Raw genomic sequence first — 26,326 nt, forward strand, 5'->3', positions numbered from 1 at the left:
GCAAGTGTTGTAATTACCCAGTCAGGCACAGAGAGGATGTAGCCAGGGCTAATCATATGCACCAGGCTGCCTGACTGGAGGGTGAGAGCCGATGACAGACCTCTCCAACACAGCATCCTCATCCAGGCTGGCGGACAGAGACCAGTCCGTGCCCACTGTGCACCACGCGCCATGAGTTTGTAGATGCGCCATGCCAACTATCTGCTGCGATGCCCCATTTGGAGACTCTGAAGTGCCAATTTCAAGTCATTGGGATGACCAGGAAGGACCTTGAATGGTTGAAGGCAAATCAAGTCTTGTCCCATGACAAATTCCTTTGTACGATACATTACGGAGAACACAGGACTCTTTCTAACTTTTAACTTTTCAGTTAAGAAGCTAAATTTGCACCTTGGATTTGATTTTTAGGGGCATATTATTTCCATCTATAAAAAAACCAAACATTTCTGTTTAGTCAATCCATTTACTTGTAGTCTGAATCTTGAAAATGTAAAACCACCTACCACATTAAAATATTTTAGCCAATCCCCTGAGCCGCAAATGACATAACAACAGACTGATTGGTTGATGGACACAGTACCCAACCCTCAAAGGCAGTAGACAGGGAAAATATAACAAATATTATAAATAAAAACTACCTTTTTAATTTATTTGGTATATTAATATTCTTCTAAAGCCTCTCTCATGCAGCAATAGTAAATCGTGATCAGTAATATGAAGAGTAATACTTTTTTTCACATTAAATAATAAAAAAGGAATTAATAAGGCATTGAAAGTGCTTTGAATGTGAGAAAAGCTGTGCTTGTTATAGAGGTCTCAGGATCTTGTCTTAGGAAATGAGAGGTAAATATGAATTGACTTGCATTGACTATCTCATGGGTGAGGAGAACACGACACATCTCTGGGTTTTTGAAAAGAATTGTTCTGTCAATAGAAGCAAATTCATTTTTAATGGTTACAAAGCAGCTAATGGGGCCATGCAAACCAGCTAAATCTCAGAACAACATTCTTTAAAATCTTTAAAAGTCTGTGAGTATGTTCATGTGGCAATATTGTAACTCTGCTTACAAGAGATGCCAATTAATCTGTCAAAGTCGTTTGCTAAGCTCATTTACCACACAAAAGGAAATGATCTCCAAAACAATTGCTATTTATTAAACCTGAAAGGGACCATAGGACACTCATCCTCACGTCTGGGACAAGAACATCAAGTTTGCCATGAACATCTGCTGTGCTTTCAGTCTGTTGATGGGTGTTGCAGGTGAGGCAGACTCCGTCAGGGCCCTGATAAAGAGTTCTATCACCTGGGAGTGAGAGACAGGGGAAATATCGCTCATCTCGCTCTCATTAGCGAATGGAAACACACCATTCATCAGGGGAGGCAGTTAATAATCACACTCAATCACATAATGACCAACTCAAACTGAGCCATCATTATGGAAATGGAACCTGTTTCGAAATCATCTACAAGGAAGCCCGGTTCCTTGAGGGAGAAAATAGCACAGGATACCCAACATCCAGTGCCGTGTGGCATAAAACAGGTGAGTTTTCTGGAAGTGATGATGTCCACTTTATAGGGTGAAGCATTTGTGAGATTTATGTAGGACTGGTGGCAGCCAGATGGAATCACTTCAGTGATGAACATAATTAGCAAAGTCCATCTTAATGATTTGGAATGTGTTGAAATTCCCATCAACACTTTAATAACTCGCCATGCTCCCCATTATAATTGACTGTCTCTGTTCTTGGCAATTCTCTGTCAGAGCAAAGCAAAGAACATTAGCATTAATTAAATATATTAAAAATATTGGACGCAAACTACATCAGTAGTAGGGCTGCAAGATATTGTAAAAATCTGACACTGCAATATTTTGTTAATTTTCACCAGATGACTTGAATAGCTATATTTGGAAAGAATTAATGATTCTGTCCGCTTTAAATCAGAAACCGAGATAAAGTATAGGTTACATCTATGTGACTGAATTATAACTTTTATTTGAAGTTGAATTACAATCTCCTTGCTGAGTAATTTAATGTTGCAATTCAGTAGCGAAGCTAATTTATGTCTTGGGACAGCGTGGACAAGTTTTTGTGCTCATGAAAGTTTCTGTGTGCAAGTGATGCAAGTATGTGTGTGTGCGCTTCAATGAAAGCAGCACCTTAATCTAGAACGGTGATTAAACTGACTTGGAACTACCAGTGCATTAAAATGTTTTATTTCAAGCCAATCAGAAATGAGTATTCAGACAGACCATGGTATACATTTATTTAATTAAATTGCAGTCTGCAATCATGCAGTCATATCACAATATCCATTTTATTTTGCTATATCGTGCAGCCCTAATCGGTATTCTAATTATTTTTGTCTTCTCGCCACATTGGAGGATTTGTGTCTCCCACCTGCCCCGGGTCTCAAACGAAGCCCTATAATTTCCCCTCTTTACATTATTAACTCTGAGATCCCCACCTGGTCAGCCCCCTGTCACCCAGGACATCAGCATCTGAGCCCCCTTAACTTCCTCAACCCCCCAGCCCTGCTCCCCTACTGGTCCATACCCCCTCCAATGGCCATCAGGCAAAAATTCATGGACAACACAGCCCTCTATCCAGGCCTCCAGCCACGCGAGCCTACTGTGAACCCATAATTACACTGCATTAAGGTCAATGTAATGAGGAAAGCCCTGTAGGACTTCACAGTGGAGCGGGAAGAATCGTGTAGGCCAACCTATGCAACCCTGCGGTACACCCGTGAGCTGAACTCCCAAACCATATGTTAATATTCTTCTAAAGCCTCTCTCATGCAGCGATAGTGAATCGTGATCAGTAATATGAAGCGTAATACTTTTTTTCACATTAAATAATAAAAAAGGGATTAATAAGGCATTGAAAGAAACTTCAAAAATTGCGGTGTTCAATATGTTAGTGCTTTGAATGTGAGAAGAGCTGTGCTTGTTATAGAGGTCTTAGGATCTTGTCTTACGAAATGAGAGGTAAATATGAACTGACCTGCACATGATCTCATGGGTGAGGAGAACGCGACACATCTCTGGGTTTTTGTCTTGGCCTTCATAAAGGATTGCCTAAAGGAATAAAGAGAGACAAATGCATGTTATTGCTAAATATAAAAAGTTAAGCAGAAAGATATATTGCATGTTATTTTTTATACTAGGCAGAGCAGACCAGGGCTAGTTGTCACACTTTTACACCAGTGAATATTTCCCAGGGTTTATTTATTTATTTTTAAAAGTAATTTTTTTATGTAGTCACATACCATAAAGTGTTGGCTACCAAAAAAACTATTGAAAAAATTCCACAATTATTGTCCAGGGAAAAAAGTTCATTAAATATAATGTGACAACCTACCCCAGAAGTGATTTTTATTTATTTATTTCAATATATTTTAAAATGCCTTTATTCCTGTGATGGCAAAGCTGAATTATCAGCATCATTACTCTTCAGTGTCACATGATCCTTCAGAAATCATTCTAATATTCTGATTTAGTGCTTAAGAAACATTTCTTTTATAGTTATCAGTGCTGAAAACAGTTGTGCTGCTTAATATTTTTGAGGAGACCATGATACATTCTTTCCAGACACTTTGAATACAAAGTTAATAGACTTGCAATAGAAAACTTTTGTAACAAATGTCTTTGCAGTCACTTTTGATTAAGTGAACGAGTCCTTGCTGAATAAAAGTAATTTCAAATTTAGTGGTAGTGTAGTTTGGAAGATAGTATTCACTAAAATGATTACTTTTTAAAAATCTTTTTGACACTTGGCTGAGCCCTCCTTTAGCTCATCCTGAAACCAGCGATTGCTCAAGATAAATGTTTAGGATGTTGACACCTGGTCATTAGTCATGTTTTTGGTTCGAAGCATGCTGACAACTTTAACATATGCTTAAAAGCTAAATCTGGTCATCAACGGTTGGATGTATGCAGCGATCTGAGGGGGATCCAGACTCTGCTGGGGCTCATGTGGAGTAACAATCTTCCCATTCTCCCCATCAGCATCCAACCCGAGCAGCCAGATGGCCAGCCAGGCCCCGAAAGAGAGGCCTCCTCCCAGGCATCCGTCATCGGGCTGTCATGCCTGGCCTGAATGACGGATGATCGGTGCATATCAAGGAAGTTAAAGGACTCACCCCCCTTCCAACCAGACCTCATCCCAATCACCGGTAAAGATGAATCCATCATAAACACACACACACACACACATAAGAAACGCAAAACACAATCCACCTCAAACTATCCTCCATCTTACTCGACTCAGTCAGTCAGTCGGCCAGACGGGGTTGACCCAACGCCCTAGGGAACAATACTTTTAGGATAACGACCACTTCTACATTATTGATCTTTCTCTTCGCTGCCTATGAAAGTCTCTTCCTCTTCATCACCATCCTCCAAATCTGTCGAAGGGGGAGGGGATTTGGTATCGGAGGGGGTCGGGAGGTGGATCGGGTCGATATTTATATATCATCGTTCTTGATTCACATCGCTGGCGCCATATCAGTAGTGGCCCCACCCCAGGTCTTCAAGCACGTCTGACTCCAGCGATATGGAATAGTGTTACAACTCTTCCATGAACTCCAAACACACTCTTTCCTGGTTTCCTAATGAAGTCATCTCGCCTTACAAGGAATAATTTGATTAGTAGAACAAAGCTATTTTGCTAAATTAATTTTGGGGAAATGTTTCAATTGGAGGCAGCATAGCTCAACCAATATCCTTATCCCTCGTATTCTCAATTAGAAGAAAAAAACGTGTCCGTTGTCAATCGATATTCGCAGCTTCGCTGCTGATGCACATATGTAAAGACTGCGTGCGCGGGTTGGGAGAAGGATTTTACGGGCACGCACAGCTATAGCCCTTTTTTGTCGTCGGGAGGATTATTGTCTCCAGCGTGTCGGCTCTGCAGCTACATTAAGGCCTATTGATTGGTCTCCGGGGTTGATGCTTTGTCGAGGAACTGGTTGCCATATTGATCTGAGACAGGCTGACACGCAGTGACAGTGGGACCTGCTGGGCTGGGGAAAGGATAGGCCATGTGAAGACCGGAGGGGGTTGAGGTCTGGTCCATTTTATGACGGAATGAAGAAAGCAGGTGCAGAACTGAGTTCGGGGTATGAGAGGCATCTCTAATGGCACTTTTATTTGCACGTGGGGTTCATATCACATGCACTTTAAGTCATCTCAAATTTATGTGTACAGCGCTTTTCACAATACATGCTGTTTCAAAGCATTTTCAAAGCTTTTTAGAAAATCATAATGTTAATGTTTAGAATATCTTAATATCTCCATGCCTTATAGTCGCATTTAGCATTAATGGGCATTAATATAATTTACATTTTGGGACAATACAAGCAATCAAGCAGTTGAGATTTGTTATATAGTATCGCTTTACGTGAATGTACTGTATGTATGCAGATAAAGTTGAATTATTAATGAATTATTATTATTATTATTATATAGAGAGCTGCGTGATAATAGAGTTTACAGTTTTCAACGATATAAACAATCACGCAGCCAAGATTTGCTATAGAGTATACAGTATATTGCTTTACGTGAGGATACTGTATGTACGCAGGTAAAGTAGGATGTACCACCATATATCCAACTTTTAATAAATCAAGTGCTAATATAGTTAACATCTATCGACGATAGAACAATCAAGCAGTTTGCTATATAGCACATACCGCTTAACGTGAGTATGTATGTATCCGGGTAAGGTTGGATATACTTATTGTAGTTGAATTATTTGTTATTTATATTATTTAATTAATTTTAGTTAACAACTCATTATCTGGTGAGATTTACATTTTATACACTTTACAATGTAACTTTCAGAGTGGAGAAGAATTTCAACAACAACAAAAAAACATTGAAAATAAATAAAAAAAGTACTTACCTGTTTAGTCATGGAGTCTATTAATCGAACGAACAGATCCTGTTCTGTCCTGATACCTACAAGTTTAAATGGAATAAATATATATTAGGCACAAAAACATGCATTTTGGACACAAAAATGTTCTCATATGCTCTGCATTTAATGCAATCCTGCTCAGTTGTACAATAAAAAAAATCTAATGTGCCATATTTCAACACAAATACTTGTAGAATCAAGTGTGTTCAAATTAAAGAGCTCTTTGAGCAAACAAAACAGAAAGCCAGCCCTAAAACGCAGAGTCCAATTGTTTTGACAAGTCGAAATAAAGGGACTAAATTCTTATGAAAATCTTGGAAATTAATTTGTTTTATTATTCTTTTCCCCACAGTACGTTTATGCACATTCTGTTATGTTTGTCGTGCCGACTGAGCTATTCCGCTAACGCTTCTTAGCAAAAACAAACTCAGCTCAGTTTTTCTATTATTTATGATCTTCCCGCCTTAAAGTGTGAGAGCTTGCTTTTCTCTTGCCCTGCTGTCTCTGTGCTGGTGGATGACAGAGAATCCACATCTATAGACAAATCACTCATCACTAGCTGTTAGCATTACACTAAGGAGAGCAGGAGAAGAGAACAGTCTTGTATTAAGTATTTGGTTCTGAATCTTCTTATAGCATACATGTTGAGTTGAGTCACACTTTATGAGAACTTTCATTTTAATTTTCATATATTTTAAGGTGGAATTTCAAACTGTTTAAATGTACATTAAAGGAATTTAACTTCACTTAATTTATTCACCCGAATGTCGTTACAAACCCAAATCGAATGCATCAGTCAGATTCATGAATGAATCAATCTTATTTTGTGAAAAGATTGAACAGATTTATTGAAAAGATCCAACTCAAAATAATTATTTCATCCTTTTTGAAGCTTGAAAGCTTCAGTCCTAATTCACTGTAACTATATGAAACAAAACGCAACCAGCATTTCTCATTTTGTGGTTGACAAGAAAGAAAGTCATACGGGTTTTAAACAACATGAGGGTAAATTATAACATAATTTACATTTTTGGGTGATAATTATTTGACTGAAGGTCTGTTAAGCACTGAATAGTGTACCAATGTTTAATACGGATATTAATGAAAGTTACTTTAAAGTAGGTCATGACTGTGTAGGTCAACAAGTTGTTCTATATATTGTTCATAGTTATTATGCAAACATAGTAACACATTTTTTTTACTGTTTTTGAAAGAAGTTTCTTATGTTCACCAAGGCTGCATTTGTTTGATCACAGAAACAGTAAAAATTGCAATATTGTGAAATATTATTAAAATTGAATAACTGTTTTCTACTTTAATATATAATTTATTCCTGTGATGCCAATGTACATATACATTATCATTCATTTAAATCACTTATACTGACAAGTGTAACGTCATACCTGCTCTTACAAATGTGGCCAGTCAGTATATACTTACTAAGAACTAAGAGCTCAAATGAGACCATGTTTAACGTGTCTGTGAGGGTGAGTAGCGTGGAATGACATTAGACATGAGCGTAAACTGTGAAAGGGTGGCAAATGTGTTCAACAGCATGAACTCTTCTCAGGATAAACAGATGGAGCTCTAAAATACTCTCCCAGATGTGATGAGACATGTTGCATGATTGTGGTTACATATCGTTTACAGTTGGCCTCGCTCTGCCTCGCAATATGTCTTTGTTATTGATGGGATATGGAAAGGGTTTGGAGGAACAGTATGGGTCTCACCGTTGCTGTAGAGAAGCTGTAACCTGTAGTGGATGCCATTGTTGGTCTTCTCACCGTTGTATTCCTAAAAGAACACAAAAGCAAGTAGGACATGTATGAGAATAAAAAACAAAACTAACATACCGTGCATATACATGTGTGTGCTGTGCTTATTGGGGTCATTTATTAAAGCATTCACCATCAAGACAGGTTATCTAAGCACATTGACCTTCAGATCTGAATTGTGAATGTCATACTGCTGGTAATGACTTATAATCACTGTCACTGTGACAACAATAATTAGCAAAAACTACAATTAAATAAGAATACATTCACAACTAGATGTTTGTTTGTGCAGGTTTAGCAATGCATTCTTCTATGTAGTTCCTTATAGTCTTGAATACAGAACCAGTTAACCGTTTGGGGTCAGTAAGATTTTTTTATGTTTTTGTGTCTTTATGCTCACTGAGGCTGCATTTATTTGATCAACAAATAAAGTAAAATGGTAATATTGTGAAATATTATTACAATTTAAAATAACTATTTTCTATTTTTAAACTTATAAAAATGTAATTTATTCCTGTGATGGCAAAGCTGAATTTTCAGCATCATTACTCCAGTCTTCAGTGTCACATGGTCCTTCAGAAATAATTCTAATGTGCTGATTTGATGCTTCTTTGATAAATAGTAAGTCCAACAGAAAAGCATTTCTTTGAAATCGAAATATTTTGTGAAATTATAAATGTCTTTATTGTCAGCCTAAATTAAAGCCTAAACTTTTAAAGTCATTTTTTTTTTTTTTTTTATCTTACTGACTTAATTTGAAGGCTTACTTCAAGTCTTTGGTGAGTCTATCAAAATCATTCACTACGAAATCATTTCGAAATCAGTCCATCCAAACGTGAGCCTAGTTTGATGTCACTTTTTTGGACTAAGCTCGTGTGAGGTTTACATTTAAGCATCACATCCCGGCTTCAGGTGAGTTATTTTCCCCTGATGTAACATCAATCAAATGAGACGCAAGAACACGACACACCCACACATGTCGTCAGTCTCTCTCTATCTCCTCACTGCCAAGTTTAGTGGTAGTGTCTTGGCAGCGACCCAGGGTGGAGTGGAGGAGTGTGTGGAGGGGATGCTGGGCGGGGGTTATGGCGGAGGTGAACGGACAGCGAGGACAGAGCTCTGACTCTGCCAGCTGGACCCCGTCCCGCATGACTGTGGGCGGAGCTGTTCTCTGTAACCTTTTACTGAGAACAACCCCCCGACACACACACCGCGAGGTGAGCAGGACTACCCTCCGACACACACCGCGGGCTAGCAGGTACAAACACACGACTGAGAATCAGACACAGAAGAAGAAAATAATGTGCGCTAAAAATAAGCTAAGCACAGTGTTTTCTTATAAAAGCTGAATATTTTAGAGTTAAATTCAATTAAAAAATAAATAAGTAATGCTTTGAAGTTAATAAGAACATTTTATATAATATTGTTAATGCACTTCTTATGAAAAAAAAAGTGGTCTCATTGCTGCCCCCTAGATGTATAATTTGGTACAGCTACTATTGAGAATGGGTGAAGCCCAGAACCAAGATCTCACTTATACACACTGCAACTATACACAACAAAGAAACAAAAATTTAACAATGTGTGTAAACAGGAAACATTGTTGCAGAGGGTTTGGGAAATGTTGGTGTGGTTTTATAAAATTAGCATTTATATTAATAGCATCTTGGAACAATACGTCCAAAACACAAGATAATAATTTAAAATTATGAATGTGTATGATCAATAAGTATTTATTAACTTTTTACTTTTTTTAACTTACCTTTACATTAAACATTGTAGCAGAGGGTTTGGAAAATGTTTAGGAATTCATGTTGTTTTTTTAATTTTAAAAAATGATGTATTAACACATATATATAATAATTCTTTTTTTTTTCTTTTTTTTCTTTTCTTACTTTTTAACGAACAAACACTACAATCAAATAAACAATAAACAATGGTTTTGACCTATGCAACAAAAAAACAAAAAAACTAACTCAGTGTGAGATGACGTAAAATCTTTGTCTCACATTTGAGGTTTTCAGAGATTTCAGAGATCTATGATAACTTTTCGGCTTTATCAGAATTATTTCAAGGTTTTATTCTAACACAAAAAAATCTTCCTAAATAATTTAGTAAAAAAATGCATCTAAAAACAATTATACCATTCTTAGCATGTTCTCTAAGTTCAATAAGCAGCACCCCAGCATATCGCAAACCCTGTCGCGTTGTGGAACGGCGTCTATTAGTGACAGAGTGCTTACTTTGTCTTTTTCCACAAAGTCCACGTAGGAGGTTCTCTCGATCTCGACGGGCTGTCCCTGCCGGTCATACAGGGCCAGCACAAAGTGGAAGAAGTTTGACTTGCGCAGGTTTGAGGGAGGCTGCTTCTCATAATGGGCTCTTGCCAAACCCACACCACTACAAGAGAGAGAGAGAGAGAGATGGAGAGAAAGAGACAGAGAGATTAATGTACTGTAACCCAAATAATCACTCAAAACATGAGCTTGCAGAAAGATGAAATGGCAGTTTCACATGAACTTTCACAAATAATATCACATTGCATATAAATATATAACGCCGTGTTGTTGAAAAGTCACCGCAACGTCAACATTTTTTAAATCTGCATGTGATTCACAACCCTTTTCTACATGGGAATATGCAGAGTCCCATGTATCTTTATACGCCAATCCCGTAAAATGGCAAAGACTATAGGAAACACAAACAGGAAATTACAGCGGTTACAAAGAGAGATAACAGGACATAACTGAGAGGGGTTAGAAGAGAGATATTTGGCTTGTTTTCTCATGCCCTGTGTGTGCCATGAACTCTATTGTCTGCCCCTCTCTGCTCTGCCACCTCAACAATTGGAATCTGGCGCAGATCGGGGACCCCAGAAGGCACCGTCTGCCTTTGCGGCTGCCAATCGCTACTGGGTACGGCTCGCCTTGGCAACTGCTGCGTTCCTCTTTCCCTGACCTGTCAGTCAAACCTGCTCGGGCCTCCCCAGGGTTCAGCCGATAGGAGACTCCATCCTGACTCGCGCACTTGAGCATCGATTAGAACGCGTGGCAAACTACGGACTGACAGAGACCGAGGATCCTCGGGCAGCCCGAGAGGAGGAGGCCTGCACATCTACGCCAACCCTCCACCTCCACCTATCAATCAAACCGTCAGCCCTGGTCCACTGACGCAAGCACTGATCATCTTTTCATAGCCATACCTGGATCAGTGGACACATGGTCCTCAGAGAGAGATAAAGGCCTGAAGTAAAGGAAGGAAGATTAAAATGCAGGTGATCTGTATTTTTAATAGGGTGGTAATGCATGCATCCCTTCCCTCAAGCAGAAACTGACATCAAGCACTCAAGTCGATCTCTTAACACTTTTCCAACATTACATTTTAACAAAGAAATTTGACATGCATTAAAATATGAATTAATAACAATATATTTGAATTATTATTATTAAATATCTATGTATATATTTATGTATGTAAAGGTGATAATGACTTGTTTCAAACAGGTTTCCCGAACACATCTGCCATTGGTTGCCAAACAGATAGTCCCGCCCCAAACGCACATTACTGATTACCATTTTAATTAAATGCTAAATAAAAATTAAGAAATACTGAAAAACATTATCACATTTTCCACAAAAATATTAAGCAGCGCAGCTGGTTTCAACTATGATAACAATAAGAAATGTTTCTTATGATTTCTGTAGGATCATGTGACACTGAAGACTGGCGTAATGCTGCTGAAAATTCAGCTTTGACATCAGAGGAATAAATTGCACTTTAAAATATATTAAAATAGAAAACAGTTGTTTTAAAATTGTAATAATATTAGTTACTATGTGGTATTATTTAGTATTATGTGGTATTAGTGTATTTTTGATCAAATAAATGCAGCCTTGCATAACACGAGGCATGACTTCTTTCATAAACAATAAAAACGGAGAAAGTATTTTAACATAATTAACAGAAAAAAATGACATCACCTTTAAGTCAAAACAAGCACCCCGTAATATTTACAATTCCCTGAATCATTAAATGAGAAAGTACGTAATGTTCACAGACGTAAATTGCAGCTGTCATTGTTAAGTCAGTTCATTATTTACTCGTTACCCTGATGAGGTGGGCCGAAATGCATTTGAATCTCAAAAATATGCTCATACATAAATATTTGTTCATCTGCTGAGCTCGGGGTGGGGAGCCAGTGTTTTGGAAAGCGGCCTGCTCTCTGTCTCCGCTCGTTGAGATATTCCCCTGATAGGACATTAATAAAGCCTGACCCCTCCCCAGTACTATTACCAGGGCTTAATGCTTCATTTGTATCCGAGCCTGGTGAAATCTCATTCGTGAAGTTGAGGTTACTACACTGAAGGCAAAAAGAGCTTTCACAGAAGAGGCTGTGGGAGGGGGGGATTCTGGGAGGAGCACTTGTAAAGCGGATGACTTCAACGTAAATGGGAAATATGATCTTCTTCATCTGTAGTAATTGATTCGCAGTGAAGATCTTTAGCAGTCTGACTGGTCAGGGCGGTGCTAAGTCTGACAGATGCCCTCTAAATGCAATACGAAAAAGGCATACAAAATAAGAGAGTAAGACGAGGGTTCTTCAAAGATCACAATAACATTATGAAAAGTGTATTATTTAATATACGTCAAAATAATTTCGAAAGAATTGTTAGTGGATATGTATCGTGTCGACTGCCGATTCTAAATAATATTTTTAAATCAAATCATCAAGATAATAGGTTCAAATTTATATGAATGATAATGCATTGTGACATTTTTAAATTAGCCCAATGCATAATAATTATAAAATAATATATATGAGTTTCAGAATAAATATGGCATATATCGCACAACAGGATACATCAACAGTCTGGGCCCAGATCCTGCATCTGCACTGCATGAAATGCACCAGCACATGTAAACACAAATTATCACCTTCACATAGGAAGACAGAACTACTAAATTTACACATTTGTGGGGGAGCATCACACTTAAACACACACACATTGCATCATGAGCTCCTCTCCATTACCCCATCAGCTCGGTTACAAAGCCAGGCGTCATGTTTCTGATGGGGTGAAGGAGAGAGAGACAGCGTTCCCGCACACTCTCGCAATAGCACGGATCTTTACGTGCAGGAAACGATCGACACGGAAAGCTTGTTAGTGTTATTATTTTAATTATGTTGATTGCTGCCATATCCACTCCAGCAGTTCTGAGTCAGAGGAAGGCGCGATTGGTCGGCTCTCGCTCGCTCTGTATTGAAGTAACTGCAATCGAGGTGGCAAACACACACACATAGACAGCAGAGTTGTGTAAATCAGTCGCTAACGGACGGCTACAGCACACGGTCTCACTACGGTCTCCGTTGAACACACTGTTTGACGTCTTCTCGTCACAGAGCAGAGAGAAATAAAAGGAAAAAAAGCATGCAAGCCAGAAACAACCACAGTTCTGACACAATTCTGGACGTAAAAACACCCTCCACTTGAAGCCTTTTATTTGAATCAATAAATACAGTCTCACAGAACCGCTTTAACAATAAACCATTCATAGCAAGAGCTGAAGGGTTTGTAATGATGACATTTCAGAATACAAGAGCGCTGTCTTTCTTTATGCAATGGCAGTCGGTGCAGTCTGCGGCCCTTTGCACACTGCAGGCTTAACACGATACAGCAAAGTCTAATTATGTTAAATGAAAAAAGTAACCCCAGGCTAAGATCCTCACAGCTCAAGGGCCTGAACACTTGAGGGAAATAGATACTAAGCTCACAGAGACTCTCAAACTCTGAAATCATCAGCTAATGAACATGCAGAGGAGAAGAAACTGCCGATACACAGGATTCAGCAGGATCTGCTGAGATTTTGAGGAGTTAGATGACGTGTGTGAGCAAAAAGGAGTGATGCCTTCACATGCACATCTCAATAAAACAATCATCTCACTGCAAAATGATGATAAATCAAACTGTTTAAGCTGTTATGTTTATTTTTAAAAACGTATCTAATAAGTTACTAGATAAGAACGTTTGGGGTGTGAGTGTTTACATTGTAGAACAAAACATCAAAGTATCAAGTTATGTTTAACACAGTCCTTATTTTACTTTACCATTATAAAACCCCATAGGAAAGTCTCGAGGAAACCAGTGGCGAATTAGACTTCCGGGTTTTGACGTCATCCCTGCACCACTCTATTGCAAATATGTAATTTACAACACATTTAACTCCCACAACGTGTCATATTTCAGAGTAAAACAGAATATTTGGTATTCAAATGTAGAGCGTTACTTGATATCAGCTATCAGGATTTGATTTGATTGTTAGGCTACGTTATTGGTTACTATTTTTCCCGCCAATTTGACTTAGATTACGTCAGCAAAAAAGAAAAGATGTTTCAGAGGTCGGTAAAGTTGTTTAACATGCGTACTTAATGTTGAAGTAATGAATTTGATAACATGTCATAATAAAATGTCATAATAAATCATAATAAAATGTCACATTACTTTGATGAGTCACAATGAAATGAATTTTCACATACTTTTTTTAAAAGTTAAAAACGGCAATGGCATGCATTTTGGCCGTTAATTTACACAACAATGGGGCTCAAAGTGAAAGTTTTTGAAAACAGTAGCGTTATTGTCTCCATGTAAACTACAAAAACGCAAATATGTGAAAACGGTGACGTCATGCACATGTGTATTACATGCTCCGTCTATAGGTGCGTAGTGTTTCTTTACAAAGTGACATTGCCAACTATGGGCCTGGCAGCTTTATACAGCGTTTTTAATCGTTTTCGCGGATCCGTCTGAACGGGGATCGCTTTGACAATGTTGTCATCCAAATGCAAAGGAAAAACTTTTCCATTTTTAGTACATCATTGTTGTGTTAACAAACGTAAGTTATCTTTATTGAACACTACACTTCATTTGGGGTCTGTAAAATTTTTAATGTTTTGAAAGAACTATCTTATGCTCACCAAAGCTGCATTTATTTGATCAAAAACAGTGAATTATTATTATAATTTTAAACAACTATTTCTATTTTAATATATTTTGAAATCTAATTCATTCATGTGATTTTCAGCATCATTACTCCAGTCTTTAGTGTCACATGATCCTTCAGAAATCATTCTAATATTGTGATTTGGTGCTGAAGAAACATTTATTATTATCAATGTTGCAAACATTTGTGCTTCTAATTATTTTTGTGGAAACCTTGCTAAATTTTTCCATCAGGATTCTTTGATGAATAGAAAGTTAAAAATAACTACATTTATTTGAAATAGAAACCTTTTGTAACATTACAAACTTCATTTCTGTCACTTTTAAACAATTGAAACAATTGAAAGCATCTTTCAAAAACGGTAGTGCATCAATTTTGTATTGACTGTCAACCAGTATTTTTCCTTTTTTTTTTTTTTCATGAGGTGTCTGTTAAAACGCCTGCAATACAATATATGACACATGTAGTGTGTGAGTGTGAATGTGTGCGTGTGTGTGTGGCATATGGGTGGCATCACGGACTCGGCCCCACATCTTGGTGACATTAATCACGCCTGTGATGGACTGTGACAAAGGGAAGTCTTTAACTACAGCTCGTCTCTCTCTCTCACTATCGAACTAATGAGCCGTACAGCAGCGCTCTGTTTATACAAATGTGACGCGGAAAAATCATCTCTGCCCTGGCTGAGCGCCAACGTGCTGATCCAACAAGTAAATGTAAATCTTGTTCTCTCTCTCTCTCTCTCTCTCTCTTGCGCTCTTCCTTCCTCATTTTCACTTTTTTTTAAAAGAATTTCTTGTTCTGTTTTGTTGCTTCCATCCTTTCAAAAAGGTCTCAGAACCAGTTTCCCTCACAGAAAGGTCTCGTCAAAAAAAAAATCAGCTGAGATTTGGTCGATAAAGCACCTGCCTTCATCAGTGAGAAGGAGATCATTCTCTAAATTAACCAACATAAGGGAATCATATTTAATTTGACCTTTACTCTAATAAATGTCCAAAACAGACCAAATGAGAAAGAAGAAAGCTGAGAACCAGAACATGCTCGCTTTTCTCGTGCTCATCAGGGTCCGTATGGAAGAATTTTGAGGATGGTGGATACTAAGATATGCACATACTCTATGTTTACATGAGGAGTAATTTATGCAGAAACAGACAATTACTGTGGCATACATTTGCTCATGCTTACGAGTGTGTGTGTGTGTGCACTCGTGCGGTGTTGGGGGCGGCAGCGGGCAGTCAGCATGGCAGCGGTATGTTTGGTTAGCGCTTATTAGCTGTGTAATAAGATTTAATGAGTTGAGGACTAAAGCGCTGTAGGAGCACGGGCAGCATATTGGGATTAGTGGAGAGCAGAAACAGAATGAGAATAGGAGAGAGAGAGAGAGAGAGAGAGAGAGAGAGAGAGAGAGAGAGAGAGAGAGAGAGAGAGAGAGAGAGAGAGAATAAGAGGTTGTTTTGAAACCCAAATCCCACTTGTGGTCAAACGGGGCCTTTTTTTTTTTCTTTGGTTCACTTGGCCTGTTGCGATGTCATCTCTGTAGCTCTCGTTCTCTCTCGACTCAAGTGTGTGGTGATTTAATTGTTCAACACAAGCCGTGTGCATTGTAAATTGTCAAAATGAGCAGTTTAGTTCCCCCTAAAGTATAAAAATGTGTATTTTACATGGCAGTTATCTGAGGTGAAAGCGCTGCGCCAGATGTGCTGATTGCATTTATGGATAGGCGGCATCTTTGTTTCTTTATCGCTAATTGGATGTTACGACGTGGAATCATAGGAAAACCTTCCTGGAATGACAGAGTGCAGAGAGTAATAGAGGCATTTGTCACCGCTGCACAGTAACGGGTGGCCGTAAGTCAAAGCAAACGTGTCGGAGAGGATCTTTGCATAAAGAAAGGCCTGTCATTTCTCCATGATTTCTATTGCCACACAAACACAAACGGCCTGTCTGTCACGTCTCCCAGTGATAAGCTGGCACATACATCACCAGCTGCCTGCATCCCTGCCACCGCCTGCTCGCCGTTTTATTCACACACACACACACACAAATACTAACACTTTACTGAAAAGTACACAGTGTCTTTAAATGCCTCTCTGTTCCTGATCGTGTTCCCTTAACCTCTGATGCATGGATTAATAGACAATGCATACAAAAATAGAGAAATGTATTGAAAATGATGTATTTTAAGAGGTATGCAAATCCAATGCAACAGAAGTAAAAACACAATTACATGTGAAGAAGAATTATGGGTAAGGGTCAAAAGTTATCACCTAATGTGGTTTGTATGTAACTTAAAAAATGGCTTTTTTGGGACATCATGCATCACATTGATGTTAAGGTGTTTCTCATTGGATGGTGATAAAAATGTAACACTTTTTTTATTTAATTACTGTATTTGATTGTTATTATATTCATATAGTCAAATTGTTTGAACAATTGGAAATTGGAAGCATTTGGGAAAATATGTAAAAGAAAAAAATTAAAAGCAATACAAACTGCATATGCAATAGCTTAAGATGTACAGATGTTTTCCCCTGTACTTTTTTTGCTTTCTTTTTCTTTCTATATACACCAATATGTTTGGTTATATGTACACTGGTTTATACAATGTGCTTGGTTCTCAATAAAAAATTAAAGCCCAAATATTTACTTTTCAATGTCATTAATCATCCATTCATTTATTTGGATACTTTTTGTTGACTGATGATTTTGAATAATCTCAATCTAAACGGAATCACTAGTGTATGCCAATTAAAAGCACCCGAACATGTTTTAAACAAACGCATTCAACACGATCTGAATTTTCACAAAAAAACCAATGAGCCACTGAAAAAACACACACAAAACACAGCTTTTGCCACCTAAACGTTTAGCTGAACGTCTCTTTTGAGAAGAGGTGCTCTGCTGAATGGGCCGTGGAGTCAGTGGGGTTGATGTGCCATCATTGCTCACTGATTGTAGCTCTCAACACGAGATGATCTGAGTCAATAGACTCGCGGCTCACTCACAGATTAGACATCTAATCAAATTCACCTCCGTTTGTTTATCGCTCGCTAACGTGGGCTATCATGTCAGTGTGGAACGCTCCACAGCTGTGACAAAAACGATGTAGGCTATTATGAACCCAGACTTTTTTTAATGCAAAGTACATGCATGTCATGTGATATGGACCATAAAGGTTTATCATGTTTTCCTGAAAAAAATAATATCATGATCCATATTGCTGATTCAGTTTTAACAGGCACCTCATGCAAGTCTCTATAACTGACTTGGTCTTTTTAGGTTTTGATCAAAAAATAAAAGAGCTTTTAATGTCTTGTATCCAAATAATGGTAATTACTGTCCACACAATGATTGCTAATCGTACTATTAAGCCAGTGTAACTAGCAATAAAGATTAACACACATGCACCAACAAATTCAAAGTGCTGACGGCACTGTCAGACACTGCAACACGTCCGAAACGTAATACTCCTCTTCTTTAATCGTAAAAGCGTATAACCAGCCAGTGCTAAACGCTTCCAGCTCATTTCTAATTTGTTCGTAATTGCACCGAGACAAGTAAACCATTGCACAGTGAGAAGTTATTTCCTGGAGCTGGACGGCTAAATTACAGACAAATGTTTCATGCGATTAGAACACTCTAATTGAACATGTGACAAAGAATAGAGCGGCAGAAGTGTATCAAGTGCATAGGAAATGGGTATTTACATTTGTTACGCCCTAATATTATTGCATTCTTTATGCTTTAATCACATTGAATTCCTTTACCATTATTGTCTCCCTCCAAATTGCCATATATTTGTTTTTCTTTCTATCATGAGAGAGAGTGAAAATTAGCCAGGGCCTCATTGTAACTGATCTGCTATGGACGCCTTGATCAATGCACTGGTCACATGTCTCTCCTCAGCTGGACTGAGAGAGCTCTACATAAGAGCAGTGCAGTGTGTGTGAAGTGCTGCCCCTGCACTGTGGGGTCTGTGTGTGTTTTATTAGTATTGCACTTGTGCGTGTTTGCTGTAGGTTTAGCTCGACTGCACCTGCCAGACCTGCACACACACACTACAAATTATAGCACTCGCTTCTTTCTCTCACTCACACTGTTCTAAAAAAAAACACCTTACAGTCATTTCTAAAATCGTTAGTGGCCTACAGCTGAAATCATTAGCTGGTCACCTGTATGTTTCTAATGGGGTCGTTACAGAGGTGGCCCTGCACCCGGCCTCTAATCGCGAGCATGTTATGGGGCAGCTGTTTCTAAAACACTTGTTTCTCTGTGTTACATTCCGGCATGCAGGCGTCAACTGAGACAGAGCAGAGCGAGACCCTGTAAATCAGGTGTGTTTTGTGATTTGGTGAGTGTTTTAATGTATTTACGAATACGGAAATGTTTTAAACTTGCACGAACAACTTTTTTGGAGCGGCCAAGTGCGATTTCTGTACCGTCCAGTGTCGTTGTTGCATATTTGGACGGATTTGCAACATGTAAAAATAGTATGTATCCCGCCATTGCACTCTCTCTCTCTTTCGGCATGCAAGGGATTTTGGGACGGTGCGGAGAGAAAAATGCTTTTTTACATTTTATTTTATTTTTTTACAAAGCCTGTGGGTCTGGACTTCATTAGTCTGACCCCTCCTTCTCCCCCAAGCGGACAAAACAGAGGCGACATAATTCACTTTGCCAGGTTTTACAGTGTAGGGGTACGGAATCGGTGAAAGGGTCAATCGAAATCTGTTCCCCAGCTGTGCGGCCCTCTCACTCACCCCTGGGCCCAGAGAGAACGAACGAACGAAAGAGAGAGAGAGAGAGAGAGAGAGAGAGAGAGAGAGAGAGAGAGAGAGAGAGAAGAGAGAGAGAAATGCTTGGGGGGAGATGGACCCCACAAACATACCCCCGAGCTGCCTGAGCATCACAAACCTGTTCCGCCAACTCCATCTACATCTATCTAGATAGCGAAGCAATGCAAACAAGTTTACACTGGATGAAAATTTGCACTGAACTGTGATTACAATGTGGGTAATAATAATGGGATCATGCATCAATCCTCATTTTTGCAGTTAAAATTGAATGCAGAATCCCAATGTGTCTGAATAATGACTTTCCTTTTTTTTACTCTGACTAATCCAAAAAAAAGGTTGCACTTTACACCAAGCTCACCCCTTACACCTATCTATCACCTCCACAGCCAACACATGGTAGCCTGTATTTACAGGATCACATTAAGGATTAAAATAAAATTAAGCTCTCACTTTTGCTTCTTTTGTCTAGATTCACTCTCTTTACTGTCTCTTAACAGAACACCCTTTACTGCACCCATAAAACTGATATCCTGCCATCAGTGTATATTTGATATTAAAATGAAGCACTAAATCTATTTTTTTTTTTTTTTTGAAAAATGTGAGAGTGAGAGAGCAAGAAAGAGAGAAAGAGGATAGATTTAAAGTAGAAGCAGAAGAAGAGGTGCATATTTATTTTACCTGAAAGTTAACTAAAGTAGGCTATTCATGGGCTGATACAGAAATGTACAACAAATTAAGGATTATAAACACACTATTTGTTATGCAAAAATTAAGAACTCTTTTTAATCATTTAAGTAGCCTTTTTAAATCTTTTAGTCTTAGTTTAAGATGCTATCGTGACACTTTCGCTATACGTTTGTCAGGAGCTCGAATTTTGTGTTATTGTGTATGAGGCTGATAATTGGCTAGAGCAAATTATTTAGGCTATTATGAGGGAAACGGTTTTGTATTAACATATACAAATGACTTTTCTGCAGCCCTGCTACATGATGAGAAAACGCGGCTCTTTATCACAACTTTAAGCATGAGAAATTACTATAAAACGTGCGATAAATCTGACCGATTTATTTTAAATAATTAAATAAATAAATGCACATAAAACGTGCTTTTTCTTGTCACATTGCAAATTGACTTTTTGTATGCGATATGCATTGGAACTTACATTCAATGCGACTTTTTTTTTCTCCCCAAAATAAATAATTCAAGATGTGAGTTTATCCCATGTAGGGTAATTAGATGCCCAAAGACTCTGCATTTTTGTCTCTAATTAATATCATAGTAAAAACATCAACAGCTTCGCCAGCAAATACTGGTGATCTACAAGGTGTTCGCGACTTTTTTTTTTCATGTTAGCGCATATGAAAGGCAGAGAATGGGCAGGTGATTTCGTCCACTTGTACACGGCAGCTGACCTCGGTGTAAGTTTGAAACATCAACTTTATCCTTCACAATATGCAATATTAATATACCACGGGGATTTATCTCCGAACGTATTCAAGGGAATCGCAAAAACATGTAAACGCAGCATATCTCTCTTGGTAGGCTACATGTTTTAATGAACTGCAATATTATTTGTACATTAAAAAACGCCTGGAAAGCTTATATGTCCTGAAGATGTTTTGATTTCAGGATGCATACTTTTCCACAAACCAGCAGAAAATAACAACCCGTCTAATTAGCCTAACTGCATTTTACTGATCAATTGAGTATAAAAGATCACATAAAATCGTTATTTAGATGTTAATTTATTGTAGCCCGCACGTTTGGCCTTGCTGCAGCCAAATTAAATGTATAGCCTATGATAAATAAATATACAGGCCTACATAAAGTTTTTAATTGAGCTCAAATAGGCTATGCTGCAAAAAAAATAAAAAAATAATCAATGGCAGTAAATTAGCAAATCTCCTTAAGTCCTTGACCGTTTTCTCTGTGCGTTTATGAAGTCAGAAAAAGAAAAGAAATGGAAATTTTGGTCAAAAACACACACGTATATTTTCTAAAAAAGCGTGCCCGTCTTAATATTAGGCTACATACAATACATTTTCAGAATTAGTGTGATGCTCCCTGTTCTTCCCTCTCCTCCTATATATATTTTAAACAGTTTTAACATGATATCACTGGCCATATAATAATCATTTTGAGCCGCTATCAGAGTTTTTATTTTTTTAATGCTCAAACAAATGTTGTCACTCTGCGTGAAATTTCTACAAGACAACTTGAGTGTTACCTTTACACATTTCTCAAAATCCCAGGTCTTTCTTTGAAGGCTGAGACAGAACAGCACACATTTCCTCGGTGTTTCAACATCATTCTAGAACCCATAGGAGAGTAGGCTATGTAAGCGGAGGAACTCGCAGTCCTAAAACTAACTTTGATTCAAGCGCAAATGGTTTGGAAACTGGTTTGGTTTGCATTACACTACTGAAAAACACGCATGGTCGGTTTGACTTTTCTGTTTGTGAAAACAGGCCAAATAGTTTTGTCTACGACAGCGCAATAACCTCACAAACACATTTTCGACACTTTCAGCATTTATCTGTTATATTCTGTAACGTACCACATAAATAAGATTAAGCCTATCAGAATAAATAATTAAAGATCCGTTTTAATCGACTATTTCAAGGGCGCTCAATGTATTGCATATTTTATTTACAAACAAACTATAAACTCATGCTAGTCAGTGATTCTCACTAGAGCTCTCTGTCCCTGCGACGCACGTGAAACATCATTAGATTAGCGCGAAATGTCAACATTTTAACGGTAAATAAGATGGCATGAGCGGGACATTCCTACCCAGGACAACCTGAACGATCTCCAGCTCTCTTTCAGCCACAGAGAAATCAGGTAGAACAATGTTTTCTCATGTGTGACAGGCAGTGTAATCAGAGTCCGCCTTTCTGGAGCGGAGCGAGCAGCTTTTGCTAATGCGCCTAACGATGCGCAATCAGTTTCAACACGTCTACAACTAAATAACAGCCGACAAACCGACTGGGATACTGTGCTATTTGCAACAACCTTGAACGAGCACTTACAGATTCAAAACAACTGATTTCGAAACACTCACAGAACTGTGGCAAAGCGCTTTCTCTAACGCGCTTCAGAAGCTCCGTTTCACGCACCCAACTACTTGGAATATGAACAACTTGGAGCTTGTTGGTGATGTTTACCTTTGCGCAGCTGTGTTGGCATCCAGTATCCCCGCGCTCTGCATCCAAGAGCGCACCGGCGTCATGCCACTCGTAAGGGGCTCTTCTTTCATGGTCAAGGCTCCCCGTGGGAGACCGTCCTGGATGGAGAACATGAAAATAGCCTTCTGGGGATGTCTCTCTACACCAGCTCGAGTGGAATAATCCTCCTGCACCACCTGGATTAGCAAAAACCAACTGAAAGGGAAAAAAATCTTCCCCCAAAGTGCAACAAGGGGAAAGAGGTCCTTATCCAAAGACGCGCTGCCGTATCCCTTTGGGTGTTCCTCTTTCTTTTAGATTCCAAACCCAAGTTCAGTTCACTCAAGATTAACCGGTCTCTAGTTAAAAGAGGGTGGAGAGAAGGCAAGAGCTGTGGAGCATCTCAAAGGAAACGATCAGCCGGGATCAAGCAGACCTTCTCGTCGCGGGGAGAAAGAGGGGAGAACGCGAACTTGCTCTGAAGAAGAAGGCGAACAGACGCGCACGGGATTGTGAAATGAAAAGTGGGATAAAACGGGCGACTGCTTCAAAAAGGAGTAAAATGAAATGATTACCAAACAAGAGGGAGGGATGGACCAGGGAAGGCTTGCTGTCCCTGGGGAAAAGAGGGATTGGGTAGCAAGAAATCTCATTCCCTCCCTCCCCGTCTCTTAATGCCTCCTGTGTCCCAGCGGAGCGCACCTTCTCTCGGGTTCCGCGGCTCCAGAGCTCTCGGGGGGGACAAGCGTGGACTTGACGAGGGCGGAGACTTGTCCTTAAAAGGCAAAGTCATTTACATGTCAATCTCCGTTCTGAGCTCTGATTGGTCACGGTCATCCCTTGCGTCATTTTCAAAATTGGCCGCAAAAACTCAGCTGATGTTAGAGGGACTGAGCGCTCTGCCAGTGGAAGTGGTCTCGTGCTTTCCAGATTTAACATGACACTTCCCTTTAATATCCAGGAACATTCACGATGCATTTCATCTATCATGATTAAAATATAATCGACTTGGATATATAGTTTTCCAGAAGTCAAATTTGTCTAAAAGTGCAGCCGGTATGATCTGATACAAAGTGAGTGAATGAGGAGCATACTGGAAAGGCTACTATAAACTACTATACATTATGTTTCCACAGATGGCAAAGCGCAGTAATATTCTGTCAAATATTATTATTAAACAGTGACTTAATTTTGTAAAACCTTGAGGAATGAAGTTGTCCTCCTGACTAAGGACTATGCTGTCTCCTGCTCGATAAATTAGAAGAAATTTTCAAATTTGAGAAACCAGGGTTATTAGCAGCTGCATGGACTACGATAATAATAGCAATCATCATAATATTATTATTATCAGTCCGCCTGCAATGCAAATATAAAATAAATTAAATAACTTATATTAACAAAAGTTATTATATAATTTGGGTCAAATTAATCCAGTAAATAAGTTAATGTTTTTGCTCATACACATTATTATCCCAAATAAATTTTGAATTGTGCATTGAATTAAGGGTTTTTGGTGTTCTTTGACATTATTTTGAATTCCACCAAATGATGCCTGATTAAATATTTATTACAGATAGCCCTCCAGAGCTCATAGTCAGAAAACGACCCAGTGGGATTTAAGAAAGAAAAAACACAAACAAACTCCATTTCATCTAAACAAATATTATTGACTAAAGCAAAGAGTCCCCGTATAATGCAAAAAAATAAAATAAAAATTCCCTCGGATCCATCATACCTTACACATTATTAGTAGTAGTAGTAGTATTACCTATATATATATATATATATATATATATATATATATATATATATATATCACACTTCTTAATTTAATTATTATTATTATATTTTACAAAAGTATTATCTTGCTTATGTTGTCTGAAAATGTTGCGTCCACGTCTCACTCAAAGACAAAATACTTGAAGCGGCAGAAAAGCAGCCCAGTGTTCATGAAAGTCATCTACAAAACAACACGATCCCTCTCTGCCCTGAACTGGCTCAAACGGAGCGTGACCTCTGACCACTAATAAAACATATTCTATTCTATATTTGAGAGAAGGTTGAAGGTCAACAGTCATCAGAAACTCATGTTGGGTTACATGACGAAACTAAAACATACAAGACGGTCTATTATATTCTTTTCTATTCTATATTTTAGAGGAGGTTGAAGGGTCAATCCTCAAAGCACAGCATCTGTGTCTCGTGCGCTTTTCGCAACTCTCCAGACCCGTGCTAAATATTTCCTGACGTCTGAAAGATGTTTACGGTATAAAATTATTTTCTAATGCTTTATTTCAGCCACTTTCGATTGTTTGGGAGTCTATCAAATGTTCATGTCTTATATATGTTAATTGATGGCAAGAACATGTAGCTAATTTTATTTTACTCTATATTATTCTAATATTACATGTAGCCTATTCCGCGGAATGGACGCTGTCAAATTGTAAAACATCATGTGAGCCGTTTTAACTGCACGGACGGGTTTTTAAAGTTGCTAATGGACTAATAATCCTTGATACAATATAACACATCCGGCTGACATTTTGCTATACGAAAAAACTCTTGAACTTGGGCTATGATTTGCATTTTAGTTTGGAGTGCACAATTTATCAAACTACACTGAACATATTTAGTGAAAAGCGAGATACGTGCAAAGACATTTTTTAATAGTTTTAATGTCTCTTATGAAATTTATCTGAAATATATCTTAAACAAAAATTGAGAAAAAGCACTTAATATGGTATCTTGTCTTTTCGCACACATGTGGCTCAGGTTAATTGAAGTCACTATATCAGTCCGGACATCTTTCTGTCAGATTCAAGCGGTTGTTTCCACCTAGTGGCCGTCAAGTTAAAAAAACAAAAAACAACAAAAAAAACAAGCAATGCTTCAATAATCATGAAATTAGCTCGAGCATCTATAAATTTACTTAATGGTGTTCTTCAAAAAGTCAAGAGAAAATCTGTATTTTTCCTATTAAGCCTACTTATTTTATTTTCTATTACACCTTTCAAAAGATGGTTTCTTGCAATCTTTTGAATCACCTTAAATGTGCAACGACTGATATTAAATTAGGACCTCAAGAGTTTAAATAATTACTGGGGTCTTTTGAGATCAGAGATTTGGCGGCTTGCAACATCATTTTATGGATAATTAATTTTATTGTTTATTTATAAAAGCATGTGAGCTTGTCTGTTATCAGTAACATACAATAAAATTACAGTCAGTTTAGAATCAGACTGAGTGCTAATTGTCACGACCATAATTATCACTATTACTAACTTGCATGCTTGCATATTACTTATGCAAGCATGCAAGTTAGTAATAGTGATAATTATTAAAATTGTAACGTAAATCACAGAAGTCATGACACCTGAGTAGTAAATAAAATAAGCAGGCTACACAACTGAACAGACATTATCAAGGCCATGCTATTATTTTGTTAGTAAGGTAAAGAGCTCCATCTAGTGTTCTAACAATGGCCTTACTAGAAGACCTGAATGCAAGCAAATTAACATCACTGTAAAAAGACATGATATTTGAGGAAGCATTTGGGTTTTCTCAGAATGCCACACTGGCAGGACCCTCCTTTGCACGTCCTTTAAAAAAGGGCAGGAATGTACAAAACAGAATCCAGGAACTACAGAAGATAGTGTCAATAGTTCCT

At 38.2% G+C, this 26,326-nt stretch overlaps 1 protein-coding gene across 3 annotated transcripts in view; it reads right to left on the reverse strand.

Annotated features, from left to right (window-relative positions):
* Positions 1–23,068, reverse strand: part of LOC311095324 (transcription factor COE3) — a 105,478-nt gene extending 82,410 nt beyond the window's left edge. For all 3 annotated transcript variants that reach the window (XM_084133794.1, XM_084133795.1, XM_084133793.1), the window contains exons 1-5: positions 22,660–23,068; positions 9,941–10,097; positions 7,653–7,716; positions 5,908–5,963; positions 3,007–3,080 (exon numbers count right to left, since the gene is read on the reverse strand). In XM_084133794.1, the coding sequence (XP_083989920.1) occupies positions 3,007–3,080; positions 5,908–5,963; positions 7,653–7,716; positions 9,941–10,097; positions 22,660–22,793 (485 nt within the window). In that variant the 5' untranslated portion in view covers positions 22,794–23,068. The remainder of the gene's footprint in view (positions 1–3,006; positions 3,081–5,907; positions 5,964–7,652; positions 7,717–9,940; positions 10,098–22,659) is intronic.
* Between the last annotated feature and the right edge of the window lie 3,258 nt (positions 23,069–26,326).

Source organism: Abramis brama (genome assembly GCF_963993115.1).
Source record: "Abramis brama genome assembly, chromosome: 13".
NCBI lineage: Eukaryota > Metazoa > Chordata > Actinopteri > Cypriniformes > Leuciscidae > Abramis > Abramis brama.